At 48.6% G+C, this 18,688-nt stretch overlaps 1 protein-coding gene across 7 annotated transcripts in view; it reads right to left on the bottom strand.

The window, feature by feature from the left end:
- ETV1 (ETS variant transcription factor 1) overlaps nt 1-18,688 on the bottom strand; it is an 87,070-nt gene that overhangs the window by 19,536 nt on the left and 48,846 nt on the right. For 6 of the 7 annotated variants that reach the window (XM_040964759.1, XM_040964760.1, XM_040964763.1 and 3 more), the window contains 2 exons: nt 17,606-17,794; nt 13,252-13,499 (listed from right to left, as the gene is read on the bottom strand). In XM_040964759.1, the coding sequence (XP_040820693.1) occupies nt 13,252-13,499; nt 17,606-17,794 (437 nt within the window). The remainder of the gene's footprint in view (nt 1-13,251; nt 13,500-17,605; nt 17,795-18,688) is intronic. The other variant, XM_040964766.1, reaches the window with a different exon arrangement.

Here is an 18,688-nt window from a genome sequence, read left to right as displayed (position 1 = left end):
TTTAGATTAAAGGAGAAATCCCAATCAAACAGGAGTAAGATCCGTATATCATAATGTGATTTGGCTTCCAAAGAAGTGACAAATGGAGTGATTCATGGTGGCGATGATGGCAAAAAATCAAGCACAGATGAGCCTGGGTACACAGACTTGGCACATATGCTGTCCAGAGCTGAAACGCACGTACAACTACAGGCAAGAAAGTATTAAGTGTGTCTTCAGGTAATGTAACGCATAGCTATCATCTAAGGAAATGCTGAGTGGTGTGAAGAACCAATGACACGATTCTCAATCCAGAAAGGTGGATGTCCCGACCGTCTGCCCAATGCTTTCCCTCTTCATGCTTATCTGTTTGTTCGTCTCACAATCCATGTTGAATATACAACAATTTCTAGAGTGCGTTAACATCCTTAGCTCTATAGGGAGAAATGCAGTCTCTCTATCTTATACGTACGTACATTTTATATATATTTTATAAATATATAATTTTAACCTTTTTCACCCGCCACGTGACTAGATGGCAGGTATCCAGTTGGAACAATTCGATTTCATAAAGTTTCCTAAAAAGGATGTGAAGAGCAGTAAGAAGACCTCATACCACATGACCACCCTTCTGTAGAAAAATCTAGCAATCCAGGAACAAGGCCCTGTATCGGCCTGTCAGCGCACACGAAAGCAAACAAGCCACAGTGCACACGCCGACCTGCCAGCAGAGCCATGCTTGGGGACAATGCTCTTAACAGCCATGTAAGTTCATCAATCTCCAAAGCGGACGGAGCGTCCTCCTTCTCACACGGAACTGGAATTTCAGGAAACTGAATATAAACAATGGAGAATCTGTAGAGATATTTCGTCTACCCTGCTCAAAGGCCCTGAACCTGTTGGTGACAGGCTTGGGGAGAACAGCCAGAGAACTAAGCTTCCTTAGTGTCTGCAAAATTTAAAGGGAAAACGGCCTGGCGCGATGGCATAGTGGTTAAGGTCCTCGCCTTGCACGCCCACAATCCCATATGGGCATTGGTTCTAATCCCAAGCAGCCCTGCTTCCCATCCAGCTCCCTGCCTGTGGCCTGGAAAAAGCAGTCGAGGATGACCCAAAGCTTTGGGACCCTGCACCCGCCTGGGAGACCTGGAGGAGCTCCTGGCTCCTGGCTTCGGATTGGCTCAGCTCCAGCCATTGTGGCCGCATGGGGAGTGAATCCTTGGACAGAAGATCTTCCTCTCTGTTTCTCCTCCTTTCTGCACATCTGCCTTTCCAATAAAAATAAATAAATCTTTGAAAAAAAATTTTTAAGGGAAAAAAAAAGGAGGAAAATAAGTAAGGCGGAGGGGGCGATTTAGACAACTGCTGAAACTTAAAGGCTGTATAGTGACACAGAGTTTAACGACAATGATGCCTGTGTTGTGGCACAGTGGGTCAACCCTCCGTCTGCAATGTTGGCATGCCACATGGGTGCCATTTCAAGAGCCGGCTGCGCCCCTGCTAATATGCCCGGGAAGCAGGGGAAGATGGCCCAAGTGCTTGGGTCCTGCGCTCTCGTGGGGGACCTGGAAGAAGTTCCTCCGTCCTGGCTTCACCCTGGCCCAGAGCCGGCTCAATGTGGCCATTTGGGGAACGAACCAGGAAACAGGAGACCTCTGTGTCTCTCCTTTCTCTCTCTGCAGCTTTGCATTTTAAACAAATATTTTTTTTAAAAAAAGAATGTGACCGACACATTGAAGCACTCCTGAATTCGTTCGAGTTCTGCTTTTGAACAGTAGCCCACAAAATGAATGACCGGATGCAAACAAGATAGCTTGTCCAGGCTACGCGGCTCACAGGCTTGCAGGCTTCACGCACCTGTACAATACAGAGCTGAAGAGGCTAGAGCATCAGCATTACTACAGTACTGGGCATTTATGCCACAGTGCTATACCCTGTCACCCGGCACAGGTTTAAAGACAACACCAGTAAGGCTGCTAGCCACTTCCTACATCGATCACGAGGCAGGTCGGGCAGTTTCATCCTGAGCGTGGGTCCTCACTGGCTCTTCTGCTGGCACCTCCTTGATGTCCAGCACACACCACCCACAGCCTCGCCATCTGCCTCCCATCTCGCCTTGGGGCACCACAGTCTGCAGAGGGTCTGTCTGTCGGCTTTGCACATGAGCGACGCTGGAGCCAGATTCAGTGTCAATGTTCTCCTACGTCAGAGAGCATGGAGACAGAGGACCTTGCTGGGTCTGCGGCTTGTCTTTATTTGACCCTGCAGTTTGGATCAGTGCATTTTCAACTTTGAGAAATAACAGTGATGGGTCCTGCATCACGGTACAACAGGTGAAACGGCCTCCCGAGAGGCTGGCATCCCATAGGAGTGCCTGTTGAAACTGTGACTGCTAAGCTGCTAATGCATCTGGGAAAACAGCAGAGGATGGGCCATGCACCTGTTCCCCAGTGATCCATGGGGACACCCAGATGTTCCTGCAGGCTCCTGGCTTCATTCTGGCCCAGTTCTGGACATGAAGGCCATTTGGGAAGCAAACTATCACATGAAAAAATCTCTTTCTCTCAAAAACTCTGGATTTCAAATGAATAAGAGAAATTCTTTAAAAAAAAAAAACAGCAAAGCATCCTATTGACTTGTTAGAAGTCTGAAAGAAAATCTTCTGAAAGTTAAGCTAGAGCCACATCCAGGAAAATGCTTTAGTGCCCAGACCACAAGGTCGTCCAGACATTCCGTTAGCAATGTTACAAGGGGAAGTGGACAAAAAGTGCACAAAACCAGGGCTACGCGAGCCTCCAGACTTGTTTCCAGCTGACAAAACTCAGCACCAAGAGTTACCAAAGAGACTCCACAGCTCACAAAGAGCCAAGTGGAGCCAAGGGCCAGGATTCATACAGCGATCCCATCATCACACAGTGCTCCCAGAGTCCCCTGGAGTGTGCTCTGTGTTAGTGCTCAGGATAAGTAAGAACAGACCACACGGATGAAGCGGCGAGCTTACACACCAGGAGACAGAGGACGACCCCAAGGCACCACCCGTGGACGAGCGCAGACAGGTCACCCGCGGGGATGTGTGCCGGTCAGCCCTTCAGCTTTGATTCTTTCATATTTATGTTTGTATTCGCCACCCTTGCAGAATTATCTGGACTTTATCTGAGACTAATAAATCGAGCCCTGCACACGTATATGTGCATGTTAAAGAATGATCACCTATTTAGCCTGAAAAAAAAAAAAATTCTTCGGAAATGAGTTTTCCATTCAACCCTGGATAAAATATTTCATGAAACAAAAGGTCTTCCCTTTCATCTTCCCCTATGTATAGAAATCCTTTAAGTGTAAAAAATTATAGTACAAGATTATAAACTGAAAAACCCACACTGAAATACAGGGGCACACGCTTAAGAAAGCTGTTCAATTTGGTGCCTTCCTTTCTGTTTCCATCACACACTCGCACACACAAAGGCATCCAATTTTAAACTCCTCTGTTGGTATGTTCTTCTCAGCCACTTCAAATAAGCAGTTGCGGTCCTAGAAGTACCCTGGTTGCTTTTGTTTAAAAAGCAACCCCTCAAAATATCCCACACCATCCAAGTTCACCCCACCCCCTTCTAATTCCCTTTGCGAGCCAGCACAGTCCACAGTCGATTCTCCCTGCCCTCCCTGCTTCCTGCCTATAAAATCCAAGTTAGACAAACACGAGCGGAGTTGAAATGACATATTTGAATGGAATTCAGACCTACGAGTTCCTGTTTATGTTTCTGATTGGAGAATGTTGTCTGCTCATTCACTATACATTAGGAACACTGTAGGGCCATAAGCAGTGTCAGGTTACCGGCCGGCTGGGCCAATGAACATTGATCATGACTTCCAGCAACACGACACCCCGGAGCTCTGTAAAAACAGACATTCCAGAGCACCGGCCAGTGAGCAGCTAGCAAGCCAGTGTGTGTGTGTGTGTGTGTGTGTGTGTGTGCACGCACACGCTTCCCTTCAGGCTCCATTTTATGAATGAAACTCCAGGCTCTGGTGCGTCCATTCATGCATCAGAAACGCTCCCAGGGCTCTGTCCCTAGGGATCAATCCGTCATGGGTAAAACTGATACGATCGGTTTAAGACAGCCGTCAGCCTTCCATTACCGACTTAAAATGCAGTCCTTGTCCATTTGACCTGTGGTAATGCATACAGAGTAAATCCAGACCGTGCTCTCAATTCTCAAATCGAATCACTAGCCAATGCCACTTACTGTAACCATAGATCTGGGGCATATTTATGTGTTTCTTCGAAAAAAAAAAATGATACACCACATCACAGAACTAGTTTGGGAAATGTGTTGTTTTAACTCAAAACAAGTTCACAAAAAAACCCAGCTAAGGTTGTCCAAGCACTAAGAAGTCCAGAGGCCAGTCCCTGACCTCTACTGGGAGAACAAAATCAAGTAAGAACTCACTGTCACTTTTCACAAGCAGAACCTCCAGAAATCAGAGAGTGAGTGATTTTGCTACTCCACAAACGGCTCACAGGACAAAAAAGAAAAATCATCTCTGGATGTCAGAGAAAGAGACAGACGTTAGCATCCTCCCAAAGATCAATATTTCATTCTTTACAGTTCCCGAGCGAGGCTCCACTTGCGTTCCTTTCAGCCACAGTTTTGTGTTGGAAAGAAAAGAACGAGCAGCGTGTTTCAGGGGGAAAAAAAAAAAGGAAAAGCAAAGCAGCCACACGCAGAGGATATTTGGTAAGGAACAGGGCCAAGGCTCCCAGCCTCCGGAGGGGGTTATGTCCCAGGTACAAAAGGTCAAGTTCATGAAACCCTAATCACCCGTGCACTGGAAATGACTAAAGATGGAAATGCTTAAAAATAGCTGGCCTTGCGAAGCCAAAAAAGCTCCTTAGGAGCCATCATGGAAACACAATCGGTGAAAAGTCAGATGTTGAGCAGTGTGTCCACAGGAGTTGTCTTTTGCTTGCCTTTCCCCACACAACAGGGTGAAGAAAACGTTGATAACCCAGTCTGAGCCCACAGGGAAGGAACCCTCTGAAGCCACACTGGGAGACAGTTGCAGTCACAGGCCCCCGAGGGCTTCTCTGAATAACTCATCAACCAGCTTAACCAAGGATGAGCAAGCAGCAAGAAGACTACCCACACCACGGTCTTAAACCTGCGACGGGGGATTGGGCATCATGGTGAAGATGCTGTTTGGGGTGTCTGCATCCCTGGTAGGATGCCTGGGTTTGAATCCTGGCCTCATTTCTGATTCCAGCATCCTGCTAAGGCACGCTGGAAGGCAGCAGCCGATGGCACGGGTAGTCAGCTCTGTGCCTGGAAGGCTCAGCCTGTATCCTGGGGTTCTGGTTTCCATCTGTTCTACCTCTGGATTCTGTCAGCATTCGGTGAGCGAACCAGCACCCCGTAGGAGCTCTGTCTGTGTCTTTTAAATAAACAAAAATACATGTGTTTAAAAAAAAAATAGTTAGGGAGCCAATGTGACAGCTCAACTGGCTAATCCTCTACCTGCAAGTATTGGCACCCACATGAATATCAACTCATATCCCAGCTGCTCCACTTCCCATCAAGCTCCTTGTTTATGGCCTTGGAAAGCAGTGGAGGACGGCCCAAAGCCTTGGGACCTTATAGCAGCATGGGAGACCCAGAAGAGGCTCCTGGCTTTGGATTGGCCTAGCTCTACTGTGTGGCCTTGTGCAGAGTGAGCTAGCGAATGGAAGATGTCTCTCCTTCTCTCCGTAAAACTGCCTTTCCAAGCTAAATGAATGAATAAATAAATACCATTAGTTTCTAATTCCAGTCTCTGGCAAAGCAAAGGGCAGAGAATCAGTAAAGTTATGCTGCATTTTGGAGCTCAAAATCAAAACAAATGACATGTAGCTCATCTTCCTGAAAAAAACATGACTCACTGCCAAGTCACCGAAAAGTGGGCATACATTTAATCATTTCCAAGTAGGGATTTTGTTTAAGGCTTTAAAAAGAAATACAGGTTTCTTTAAGGAATTACTTTTTAAGGTGGTCTAAAGAGTGTAGAGGGGAAAAAAAACTTTAAGGTAGTTTCCAGACAACCCAATGAAATTACAGTTAGGGGGATACGCTGTGCATTGGGGCACATGGTAGGTTAGAGGAGTTCGGTGAATTTTCAACTTCCCCATCATGAATTGAAGAGCACTGTTGGATTTTAGGGGCTAGAGCTAGAACTTGCTTCAGACAGAATTGCATAAACTCCCTTTGACCTGCTGTACGCAGTGGGCCTTGGAGCAGACCGCTGTGGCTGCTGACAGGCCTACAGTGGCCAGAACTGGGAATACTCCTGGGGAAATCCTGTGAGAGACATGTCATCCCCTTCCCTCCCCTATTCTGCCATTTAATTTTAGAATCCCAACTGTGACATCCTCCCAGAAAAGGGACTTATTCACGGCGATGTCTTCCATTTCAGAAATACTGGCAGCTGGCAGTGCACGGCAGGCTAGGGAGATTCGAAGCAATCACGGTCCCCGTGACTCTGCACACCTTGGTTGCTCACCAGTCTAGCTAGTGTTGCCCCACAGCTTCCTGGCCTAGCATTGTACTTCCCGGAGCATAGCATGCTTTTGTTGTGCGCGCATGTGTATGTGTGTGTGTGTGTGTGCGCGCGCGCACGCATTCCAACTCTTCAGGAAGGACACAAGAAAATTTACTGGAAAATATTCATGAGATCAATTTTCCATGAATAGGTTGGAAGACAGGAGGAGGCGGGAACTCCTCCTGCGTCCCCATCCAGGGGTGGATGGCGGGGGTGCAACCGATGGGGCCAACTTTCGCTGCTTTCCCAGGTGCAGCAAAAGTGGAGCAGTCAGGAATTGAACAGGTGCCCATAGGGGATGCCAGCACTGCGGGCTGCTGTCTAAACTTGCTGTGCCACAAAACTAGCCCCAAGAAACTACAGAGAATGTATCTGGTGCCAGAATTTCTGAGAGTCGGCCATACCCAGGATACTCAGAAATTCAAGGTTAATAACTGAAGGTTAAAGTACCACGCAAGTAAGAAGAAACGTCTTCATTTCCGTGTTTCTGTTTTGTGCGAGCATCACCAGTGCACAGAAAGCATTACTGACGGACATTGCAGCTGCGCAAAATACTAATGCGATTTGTGCTGTGTTCCCCCAAGGACCTCACCCTATATAACCTTCACTCTAAAATCCTTCTCCAAGCCCTGCAAGGGGGTTCCCAAGCCAAACTTTGTAAGCACAAGTTGTGTGTGACATCCAGCCCCTTTCCTGCTATTTTGTTGGGGGGGAGGTGTGCGTCACGGCACCACGAAACACTGAATCACATTGACAAGAAAAACTTCAACTCCTTCCTCTGCAGCCGCCCCGACACCCAAGAGTATTTAAATCTCCTGATGAAAGTGCCAGCTTGGGCCTCTGTGGATATGGGGCTATATTTGTCAGCTCTGACAGATGAAAGTTAAACATACTTCAGTTTTCACATATTTAACATGAGGTAAATATTTTTCAGCATTTCTGTCATCACCCCTCTGCCTACGCATAACTTTTCCACATGCGGAAGACAGGCAAGCCCTTCTGTGATTTCCAGGGTTTTTCTGCCGGCGCTGGCTGCAGCCATTTGGAGAGAGTGCAGCAGAAGGGGACCGCAGAGGGAAGGCCAGGAATGGAGGGATTCAAACTGAAAAAAAAGGAGGGAAAACTGCACCTAATTCTTGCACAATTGGGTAACATCTGTTTTACACGCTGCCGCTCCTCACAAACTCAATTGCAAAAAAAAAAAAAAAAAAATTCCACAGATAAAATTTTGAAAAAGCACTGTTCTGGTTGCATCTTAAGCCAGTGAGCCACCAAGGGTCGTGAAGTCCACGAAGTTGTTCCCAGTTCAGCCAGTCATGGGAACTTAGACCTCAGGGGTCTGTTCGGCTGCTGCTTTCCCTTGTCATTCAGCCTCTGTCACCAGGCCACGCCTCTGACAGTCCCCACAGCTAGCAAGAGTGATGGTGTGTTTTTTTAGAAGGGAAACAGAATGCATCAAGCCATGAACTCGAGTGGAGGGCTTATGCTTTCCTACCGGCACTGCTCAACACCTGACAATCAGAGGTGAAACTGACAACGTCGTGGATTCGAGAAGGCGCGCAGCCTTTCCTCCAAGCGCCAAACAGAAACCTTTAGTGCAGATTGGCAGCACGGCACAGTGACACACATGACATATTGTAATGTATCCCCTTGATTCAGAGCAACTCACGGAATGACCAGGAACTCTTGCTTGCTGTGGGTTTGTAACTGGCAGCGAGTCACTTTCCCATTGGATGAGCCTCAAATTCCTAGTGGTAAAGTGCATGGGGAGGAGGCAGGAGTCTGACGAAGGGCATTCGCATAAGCTTCCATGAAGGGGAAGACTTCTAGGAAACATCTCTGCATGTCAATATTTCAATTAAAGCAGCACTAACGATAGTGGTAATTTGCCTTGAGCTCACTTTGGGACCATTTGCCAATGTCTAAGGGTAAATCTGAACACCTGTTTCACTTGATAATGGCCGATAACTCTTGTTGATCTTCCTGCTGAATGATGGTCATGTTCGTTGATACAGCAAAAAGCCTTGACTATAAATCAAAAACGTTCTCTCAAAAAGATAACAAAATACTTGGCAAAAAGCGAGAAGAACAGCAAGTGACACCCTGAAGACACGATCAGAATGTGCAGTTCCCCTCAGCACAGCCCATCAGGTCTTCCTGCCCGGATTCCACCTTCTCCTCTGCCCAGGCTCAAGGTGCACAGGCTTGTCCCCTCTGTGGCAGGTGCACAGCCCTCCTCTAGCCCAGGACATTCTCACTTCCTCTTCATTTGCAACTCTCGTTAAACTACTCCACACTCCTGGCTGGGAAACATCTTTAACACTAATTAGAATAATAGCACAGGCCACAGGGCATCACCCCTCCATGTCAACTTGTAGGCTGTGTTTTCCCGAATCCTCCCAAGTGCAGGGGAAGGCCACACCAGGGTTCTTCAGTCCTGCATCCTATTTCACACAAGTTACACTTTGTAAATACATTTTTAAAAATTCAGAAGAGTGATTTCATTCAATAACTCCCAAAATCCTGACTTCTACTGGCCACAATATTCCCCTCATCAGCAGCCATAACTTGTCACTCTTGCCTGTCAAGGATTCACACAGCTTCTCTTCCCTCTCTTCCCTCCCAAACAGCCATTGTGCTTCTCTCCCACAGTTTCTTAGGAACAATCCGTGACAGTAAAATGAAGTCCTCAGAGCATGAGAACATTTCCTGTGTAAATTTTCTTAAGTCGAATTTTACTTTTGTGTGTCTACTGTCCCCACGAGGAAACCACCCTGAGCCACCAAGAAATGCACAGTAGCCACCAACACACACACACAACTCTAATCACACGGATAGCACAAATATCGAAAACAGTGCTTCAGTGGCTGTGGCAAACATGCAAGTCTCACCTATGGGTATGACAAGGAGCCCCGACTCTGAGAAAATGGGGCACTGCATAAGGTATATTACATGAAGTAGTGCCAATGAAGCACTCAACATGCATTTAATCCTTTTTGCATGACAACTTAGCAATAATGGCAAAAAAAAAAAGGCAGAGTCATGTTCCAGCTGAGAAGTCCAATCACCCAAGCAAATGTGAGTGCCCTGCTCCTAACACAGCAGGGTCAGACTGCAGAAGATTCCACAGTAACAGGTGCAGCACCCTGAGCTTAGTACTGTGATACCCTCAGGTTCACACCGCACTGGGCTACCACGTTACTTCCTAACCCTCCATTTCGTATTTCCTCATTGTGTCTGATCTTCTTTCTTGCTCCCTGAATAAAAATTTCCACACTGCCAACATAATATTTTGAGTGCTTTATCTTAAATAGTCGGCAGTTGAAATTGCACTCCTGTAATTATAATTAAGACTAATAGACGTTCCATTTCCCATGTCATAATTAATGTCAGGCTTTAGTGCTGCACAATCATGCCGCTTTTCCCCACACAAGACTCCTTCTATTTTCACAACATTTATGGTATATCAACTTACACGATAAAACATTAGAGGCCTTACGAGAAAGGATCATCTTCCTGATTTTTTTTTTTAAACTGAATATAAAGTATGTCCTAGGCGCTTTGCCTTCGATCTCAACGGGAGAAAAAAGAAGAGCCAATCACTCAGTGATCAATGTCAAAGGTGAATGAGGGTGCTGTCACAAGGACACAAGACCGAAGCACGACACAGAGACTCCAGAGGACACCTGCTGGCTGCCAGGTGTCCTAAAAGTGTCAGCTCAGGAGCAGCAACTTGATAACCAGAACACGTGTACCCAGAGCCTGTGCTGTGTGCCTCTGACCACTGTTACTATCGTTATTATTATTATTATTTTAATTGCAGGAAGCACGGCTTTGCCATGTAACTCTTGCAGCAAAGCAGACCCGATCTCTGCTGGCAATCCTGAGATCGGAAGGTGGTGAACAACTCCAGCAAACAGAAACACGACCTAGACGGAAAGAGCAACACAACCCCAACTGCCGCTCCCACTTTCAGCAAGTACTTCCCAGTCGTTGGTGGGATGCACAGCACACTTCCCAAAGAGATGTCCTGTATCACTTCCACACAGGATGGGAAGCTGCTCCGGTAGCTGATGCATGGCAGATGCTCTGCAGAGGCCAACTGCACGGTCCACCTGTGGCCCCCCCAAGTGATGCCCTCGGCTGGCCCAGCATCAGCTCCTGCATTCCGACCACTGAAGCCTCATAGCCCTTTCTCTCTTAGTGCACATCTCCTCAAAATGCAACCCCAGTACTCAATTATATACAACCATGCATGTAACACAGCCATGAGGGGACACAGAGAAAACCATGGCAGCATGTTGCTCCGTCTGCCAACATATACCTAAAAATGTTTCCAGAACACAGAGTGAAATACTATGCCGCTTAAGTCCTTTGGAGCGTTGGTTTGGGCTAATGTGGGCAGTGGCTGTGTGACTGTTTTCAAACTCAGGAAGAACTGCAAAGGAATGAAGCAAATTCAAACATGGCAGGGAGGGCCGGGAGAACGCAACTGAACGGGATTTGACATAGAAACGCACCTGGTACACAATAAACTCCTCTATATTGCAGACCTCAGAGACAGATAACAGGGTACTTCAAAAAGCTCAAGGACAACAGAATCAGGAGACTCGTCTCTTTCGGTACAGGAGCTCCCCATGAGCTTTCCGAAGCACCCTGCAGACAAATGGTTTCAAACTAAATCCATCAGGAGAAATCCCAAGACATACACCTATTCTGGGGGCAAGAATTCCAACAGACACCCATACCATGTGTACAACTTTTTGACATTATCCATCATCCAAAGAAATTGATAAATATTTTCTTTTCTCCCTAGCCACGAAAAACGCATCATGGAACAAACCAGATCTCTTGGATGAACTCTAAAAATGAGATGGCATGGAAAGTGACAGTGCCCAGTCCTCGGCTCTTAGCCCACTCTTCCAGCCCCTCAGCCAGCCTCACATCTGGCCATTCCAGGTCTCACACTCCCTAGCCACCTCCTCGACCACAAGGGTGACCTCCCCTCACAGATGACACAGTATGCACAGGACAGATGCGCTATGCTGTCACACTCCAGGAACGAGGCTGCCAGGCCTACAGGTGCGGTCTCAGCCAGCCGGGCTGGCCCTGCTCAGCCTCAGACAAAGGGCACACCTGGAGAAGACGAGGCATGACTGGCAGTGGAGAGTTTACACAGCCACGTGGAGTCCTTGCCCAGGGAGCAAGGCGTGGCTGAAGGAAGACGGCAGGGAGACTCTGCACTCTCTGGCCAGGCTCCGAAGCTTCCAGCAAAGCAATCATTTTGTGCGAGCTGGAAAACTGAACCCCAATAGATCGCTGTTGTTCCTCCAGCTGGAGCTGATGCAATCATGGGCCAGGTACTTGCCGGGGAAGCAGCTGTGGCTTTACAAAGCACGCTTTGTAACCTGTGCGACTCAAGAGGCAAGCACACCCCACGTACGCATGTCCTCAGGCAGGGCCATGTCAATGACTGCTCAGGGGCATAGGGGCCTTCTCACCAATGTCAGATCTATTTCACCCACTTTTGCCCGCCCCAGTTCCCTGAAAGAGCAGGGTCTCCGCAGACCATAGAGGAAAAACTCAGCAGAGAGGTCTCCAGGTTCAGTGGTCAGCTTCAGAGTACATTTCACGTCCCTGCTCCAGTGGGCGGGGTCCCAGCGGCCGCCGACACAGCACTCCACACTCATGGACTGTGACTCAGCTAAGCTCCTGGAGGAGGTTTGTGCACCTGCAGGTGTGTATGCCTCTCCTGCTGGTGAGAATTCCTACTTCAGGCACTCCGGGAATAGGTGCCACCCAAGACTCATTTATTTCTCCCTTATTTTCACTTATTTATTTACTTATTTTTAAAATTTAAACAAGCGGGGGAGGGGGTGAGAACAGGAGCAGAGACTCAGCCAGACAGACAGACAGACAGAGGTCCCATTTATCAGTTCCCTCTCCCGATGCTAGTGGACAGGGAAGTTGACAGCAGAGCAGGGAGCTCTCGGTCCAGTGGGGCAGCAAGAGCAGGGGTGTCTGTCCAGGGGGGCTCCAAGGAGGATCCAGGGGGGTGGCAGGAGAGGGGAGCTCTGTCCAGGGGGGCTGCAGGGAGGCTCCATGAGGGGGCAGCAGAAGCAGGAGCTCCCCTGACCCCACCTCCCAGGCCTAGAGGCAGGACCCAAGCTCTGAGTCAAACCCTGCTGGTCCCAGCATACATCAACAGAAGGCCAGATCTCAAGGCCAAGTATGCCCTGTGGCCAGCCTACAGGCCGCGCCTCCTTCTTGATGTGACATACAATATATACCCAGAATGGGATATCACTTTATGCAACATGGTTATTAAGCCGCACAATAGTAACCAACCAGGTTTTTAAAAGAAGCATTAGATGCAGAAACAAAAAATGGCAATGGTGCTCTAACGTTGAGAATGTAATGTTATAAAATGAGCTTTTCTTTAAACCGTTTTATTTTAAAATGTGTATATTGATTTTCTTTGGGAAAAAAAATTTCATTTTCAGATACTATTTTGTCCATCAGCTCAAGCCCAACTCACCAATAAACCAGCCCTTGCTATGTACATGACAAAACAAAGAAAGGATCAAACACCTTACCACGCATGGGCAGGACTCGACCAGTAGGACAACCCCAGGAACCACAGCGAGAAGGGACATGAGAAATGGCCATAAACGCGAAAGCGCCACCACCGTGTGGGCCTACCTGAGTCATAGGCGAAATCTCTGGGCTCCTGTTTGATCATCAGGGGAGGCGGGAAGCTCTGGCTGGCCGCGCCACCAACCAGGGCGCTGTGTTCATACACGGGGTCATGGAACTCCTGCTTAAAGCCTTGTGGCGGGAAGGGGATGTTGGGCTCAGACATCTGCCGTTGGTACATGGGACGTCCTTCCCGCGGCATGGTGGGCAACGGAGGAAAGGAATTACAGGGCTCGGAAAGCTGCCGGCGAAACCTAGAGGAAAGGAGAGGGTTAGGGGCCAAACGGTAACACAGCCTGGTCTCTTACGATACTGGACTGACGTTTAACCACCTAGTCAATGAGCAGGACGCCAACCGGCCCGAAGAGGAGATGTTTTAGTCCGTGCTCAGTTTCTCTTGCTCATGTCTGTAGCGCTGGGTGACAACCCCAAACGATCCCACTTTGGGATGTTATCAAACTACTTGACAAGCATGTGCAAGAACCCAAAACCTGCTTACAGATCTTCCTTCTGTTATCACCAGTTACTAAGGCAGTAAGTGAGGCACGGCTGGGGCAGCCTCTGTACAGGGGTTAAGTCACCTGCAACCCACATTACAGTGGTTGCTTCACGCATCCTGGTGATTCCTGCATCCTGGTGATTCCTGTTAACCTACGTATGGGAGGCAGGAGGCAGTGGGGTCAGGTACCTGGAACCCCCCGACAGAGTTCAGCCTGGCTCTATCCTGGTCATTGCCGTAAAGCTGCTTCCTGCCAAAAGTGGAACCCCATACGGTTCATGTTCCAACAGCTCCGCTTCCCACCCAGCTCCCTGTTCAAGTGCCTGGAAAGGCAGGGGTGGAGGATAGCCCAAGTGCTTGGCTCCATGCCACCCCCGTGGAATAGCCCCTGGTTGAAGCTCCTGACTCCTGGCTTTGGCTGGTTCAGCCCTGACCAGTGCAGCCATCTGCAGAGGGAATCGCATGGAAGATCTCTCTCTCTCTCTGTAACTTTCCCTTTCAAATAAATCCATAAGACTAAAACTAAAATAGATGCAAGATAGCAGGCTGATATTGAGCAAAAACACACAGCCGCTCTCAACGGAGGAAAGCAACATGCCAGCATCATGTGGTCTGCACAGGTTCCCAGGCAGGAAAATGCTGATCTCCAAGCAGGATCCGAGCACATGGCCAGGGCTGAGCTGAGGCGCACCTGCCCGTTCAAACGCCCGGCTCCTCACAGAAGCACTCTTGTCTGGGTTTCTTCTCCATAAGCTCGTTGACCCACCACAAAGAGGTAGATTAATTAAAGATTTCAAAGTGCTCTAAAAATGCTCCCAGTGTGCTTAAAATTAACCAGCAAAGCATTTGTAGGAGCAACTATAACCCTATTAACCCTCCCGTTGAAAGCATTCCGGAGTCTTTAAGTTGGAAACTTGGCATTGCATTCTGGTAATGTTGCCTGGGAATCGTGAGCAGGCCTTTCTAAGAACACCCCATTCTAGAGACTTGCCACTGTGGGTTCCCTGGCTGTCACAGCTGCGGGTTCCACACAGCACGGGGAGGAGCGCGATGCCATCTCTGTGTTCCCCCTCCTGCTTACTTCACCAACCCAAAAAAGAAATGAACGAGCATCAAGCATGTCAAGGAGTGAATGGGAAAACCCTCATCTGAAGTTAAAATAAGAAGTGGGCTTCCTCGGGGAGCCTTAAAAGGAAGTGATGAACGCTGCAACTGACAGCCGGGTGAGGGATGGGGGCGTTTGGATCTTGCAGTTGGTACTTGCTGGGGCACAGTGGCAGGGTAAACACACACTTCTGCCAGGAGTGCCACCCTGCTAAGCCCTCGATGCGTGGCAGAGCGAAAGCAGCTCAAGATGCAATGGGCAGAGCGTGGCTGAGTAAGACAGCAGACTTGGAGAGACCAGGACAGAGAAAAGCAGGCTGTAGGTGGGTGGGAAATGGGCAGGAAGCAAAAAGACCCAGGGTTCCTGCACAGTGGGTTCAGCCGCAGATGCCAAAGGGCTGGCCTGAGGAGACCAGTGCAGCCGAGAAAGGAAGCGGGGAGCGGGCCAGCTGAAGCATTCCCAGAGAGAGGTGGGGTGCCTGGGCCGGAGGAGGGTGCACTCTGGGGAAGGGACCAGGGCCTGCAGCCAAGCTGCCATAAATAGCCCATGGACTGTCAGGTGTTGGCCTCTACGAAATCCTGCCCTGAAACATACGGCATCTGAGCATTTTCCAGGACACGCCAGCTGGTCCTGTCCTCAAATCGCAGTTGGGGGCTGCAGGAGAGGACCCCGGGGCTTCCCTTTTCCAGTTCCGGGCCGGCTGTTCTCAGTCTCAAATACTGGCCTTCAAGCCGAGGAATGAAAATGGATTCAGCTAAAGCATTCTCTAGTTAGGTCATCTGAAACCCAGACCTACAGCTTCTTCAGAGGGCTCCTTCTCTGGGAAGGAATGGGTCTGCAGCAGAGGACAAAGCCAGGCAGCACTGGCGCTCCCTCCCGGGAGGCTCTGTGACCTTGAACTCTGGGAAGTCATCAGAAGTGGACGGAATGAAACGGGCTGGGGTGTGTGCACCATCTTTCTCCCTGTCTGCCTGAGACAATGTGCACCTGCGGGCTGGCCCACCCTGCAGCACATTCTTTCATCTGTTTCCAAAGCTGTTTACACAGATGCACAGCCGTCCTGCTCTGACAATGTCTCGGGGCCATGGATGAAAAGGCTGAGAGGATGGGAAGGGCTGAGGAAGGACCTGGGATGGAAAGAAAGGTAGAGAAGCCACAGCCTGGCTTCCTGGTCCCGCAAAGAAGGCTTCCATCCTATCTCTTTATCCCCTTGGGAGTCAATGAGGACTTGAGAATGAGTCCCAGTGAAGGACCTACACAATGCCAGAGTGCCCCCCTAGATTTCCAGAAAAGTTGCCAGTGGCACATCTTCACTCCCCTCTGTCCTTCTGGAGAGTTCTTCAGCTGAGTTATTCTGATCTGTGTCAGAGGCGGTTTGTCATGTGTACAAGCAATCTGGAATCCAGCCCCTGCAAACTCTGGAAAAACACCTAAGAAATTTAAAGCAGTAACCCAAAGTCCTTCACTTCTAGATATTTTGTTACATTTCACTACTAAACAGTCTTTCTTAAAAAAAAAAAAAAAAGAATTTACTTGACACGGAGAGTGACAAAGAGAAAGAGAGGCAGACAGATCCATCTTTCTCCTGATGATGGTGCAATCCTCAGCTGGCCACTGAGAGCTGGGCCTGCGCCAGGGCCAGGCCAGGAGCCAGGAACTCCACCGGGCTCTCCCGCATGGGCGGAAGGGACTCGGAGCCCAGAGCCAGCCTTTGCCCCTTCAATACGTGAACAAGGAGTCAGCTCACTGAAGCAGCCAGACTCGCTTCAGCATTCTGATAAGGGATGCAGGTATCCCAAGCTAGGGCTTAACCTCGCCCCGAAGCCCACTCCTAATGAGCCCAAAGGGATCCTTGTCCACCGCATCTGCAGGAGAAACACTGTGCACACCTGTTGCCAACAGTGTCTTCGGGGGCTGTCACCGTGAGGAATCCCGGGAGTGGCACATACAAGACAGAGTGGGCAAAACATTCCTGACCAAGCCTTATACACTACTTCCGCCACGCGCTCTATGGGGCAACATGTGCCAGGAAATGCCAGAGTTGAGGGGAGAAAGGTAGATGTTGTATATTATCAACTTGTTCTTTAAGCTGCCGATCCTGGCAGTGTCTGGGGACTTCTGTTACACTGGGATGTGAACTCCATCCTCCTTCCTTTCTAGGAGTTTCGGGTCACATACCCGAACAGGCTCCCTCGCTCCGGGCCTGTGCCTGACTCAGTGACACCAAGTCAGTCTAAACTCTGCTTCTTCTCAGTGCCCAGGGACACATGCCTCGGGGCATTAAATATGCATCACTCAGAAAAGATAGCAAACAGTTTTAATCAAATTAACTTTATCCTGCAAAAACTATGTTTAGCGAAATCAGCAGTCTAAGGTAAAGGACCTAATTCCATAAGCCACCTACTAAAATTAGTCTCCTCACTTTCCAGAACAAGTACACACATATGCTCATGAAAAATGGGATGCTCTGCTTTAAAGTTTAAGTGAAGCAATTTAATTCAAGCAAAGTGAAAGGAAGTGTTCAAATGTCAGTATATAGATTAATTTTCCATTTTAGCAACCGATTTAAATGTTTATAAAAGGGATGTTTATAAATGACCTTTTCCAACAGTTATTTATAAGTACACACGGAGCGAGCTCTTTCTAAAACTACTTTGCACAGATGTGCAAAATTAATACGCTCACAAGGACTGGTCAGAGGCGCCCGTTTTAACAATGCTAGCGACAGCCCGGAAAGCAGCGCATGTGCGCCTCACCTGTGGTCCATGGGGTAGCTGTTCTCTGGCACGGGCTGCGATGGAGGGAGGTGCGCCGGAAAGGCTCGGTCAGGCTTCGGAGTGTGAGCTGCGCTGGGGGAGGCATGGTGCAGTGGGGACACGGGCGTGCTGCAGGGCGTCGGGGGATTGGAGGGCCTCATTCCCACTTGTGGCTTCTGATCATAGGCACTGCCGGGGGACAAAAGCCAAGAGGTCCTTTGGAGCACCTGACCTTCAAAGTCCCCACGCATGGAAAGAGGAAAGCAGGACAGTTCGTGTACCACCTAGGATCAGCATACACCTAAAAGCAGGTTTCTTTTTGAATACATAAAACAATTGACTCCGAGGCAGCTTGCCATCAAGAGGTACCATGGGACTCTTTCCATCACTCTAGAACATTCCTTTGGAGCAGGTTTCATAGGCTTCTAAAACTTATAAGGATTCTCCTACAAATACCATGTTTTAAAATAAGTACTACCAGCTTCCTAAGATGGCGACTACTGCTGACTTACCATCACCGATGGTAAAATTTTATTAAAAAGATTTATTTATTTTTATTGCCAAGTCAGATATACAGAAAGGAGGAGAGACAGAGAGGAAGATCTTCTGTCCAATGATTCACTCTCCAAGTGATTGCTATGGTCAGTTCTGCACCAATCCAAAGCCAGGAGCCGGGAATTTCCTCCAGGTCTCCCACATGGGTGCGGGGTCCCAAGGCTTTGGGCCATCCTTGTCTGCTTTTCCAGGCCACAGGCAGGGAGCTGGATGGGAAGCTGGACTGCCAGGATTAGAACAGGTGCCCATATAGGATCCCGGCACATTCAAGGAGAGGACTTTAACCATTACACTATTGTGCTGGGCCCTGGTAGAATTTTAAAAATGTTTTTGCCATAACGTTCTCGTTATATTAAACAAATGATATGTGGCACTAACTTCCCCACAAGAGATAATGAAGATTAATGAGGTTCATTAACAGGTCCAATATGTTTAAAATTCCTGGAGTATAGGAATGACTACTCAAAGTTATAAAGAGTGAAGTCCTCCTCTCTGAGCCTAACTTTCAAAGACAAATACAAAAGAACA

This window comes from Ochotona curzoniae, unplaced genomic scaffold, assembly GCF_017591425.1.
Source record: "Ochotona curzoniae isolate NIBS_2020 unplaced genomic scaffold, NIBS_Ocur_1.0 scaffold_3835, whole genome shotgun sequence".
Taxonomy (NCBI): Eukaryota; Metazoa; Chordata; class Mammalia; order Lagomorpha; family Ochotonidae; genus Ochotona; species Ochotona curzoniae.
Note: the sequence above shows the minus strand (reverse complement) of the source record. Positions and strands in the feature narration are given on the sequence as shown.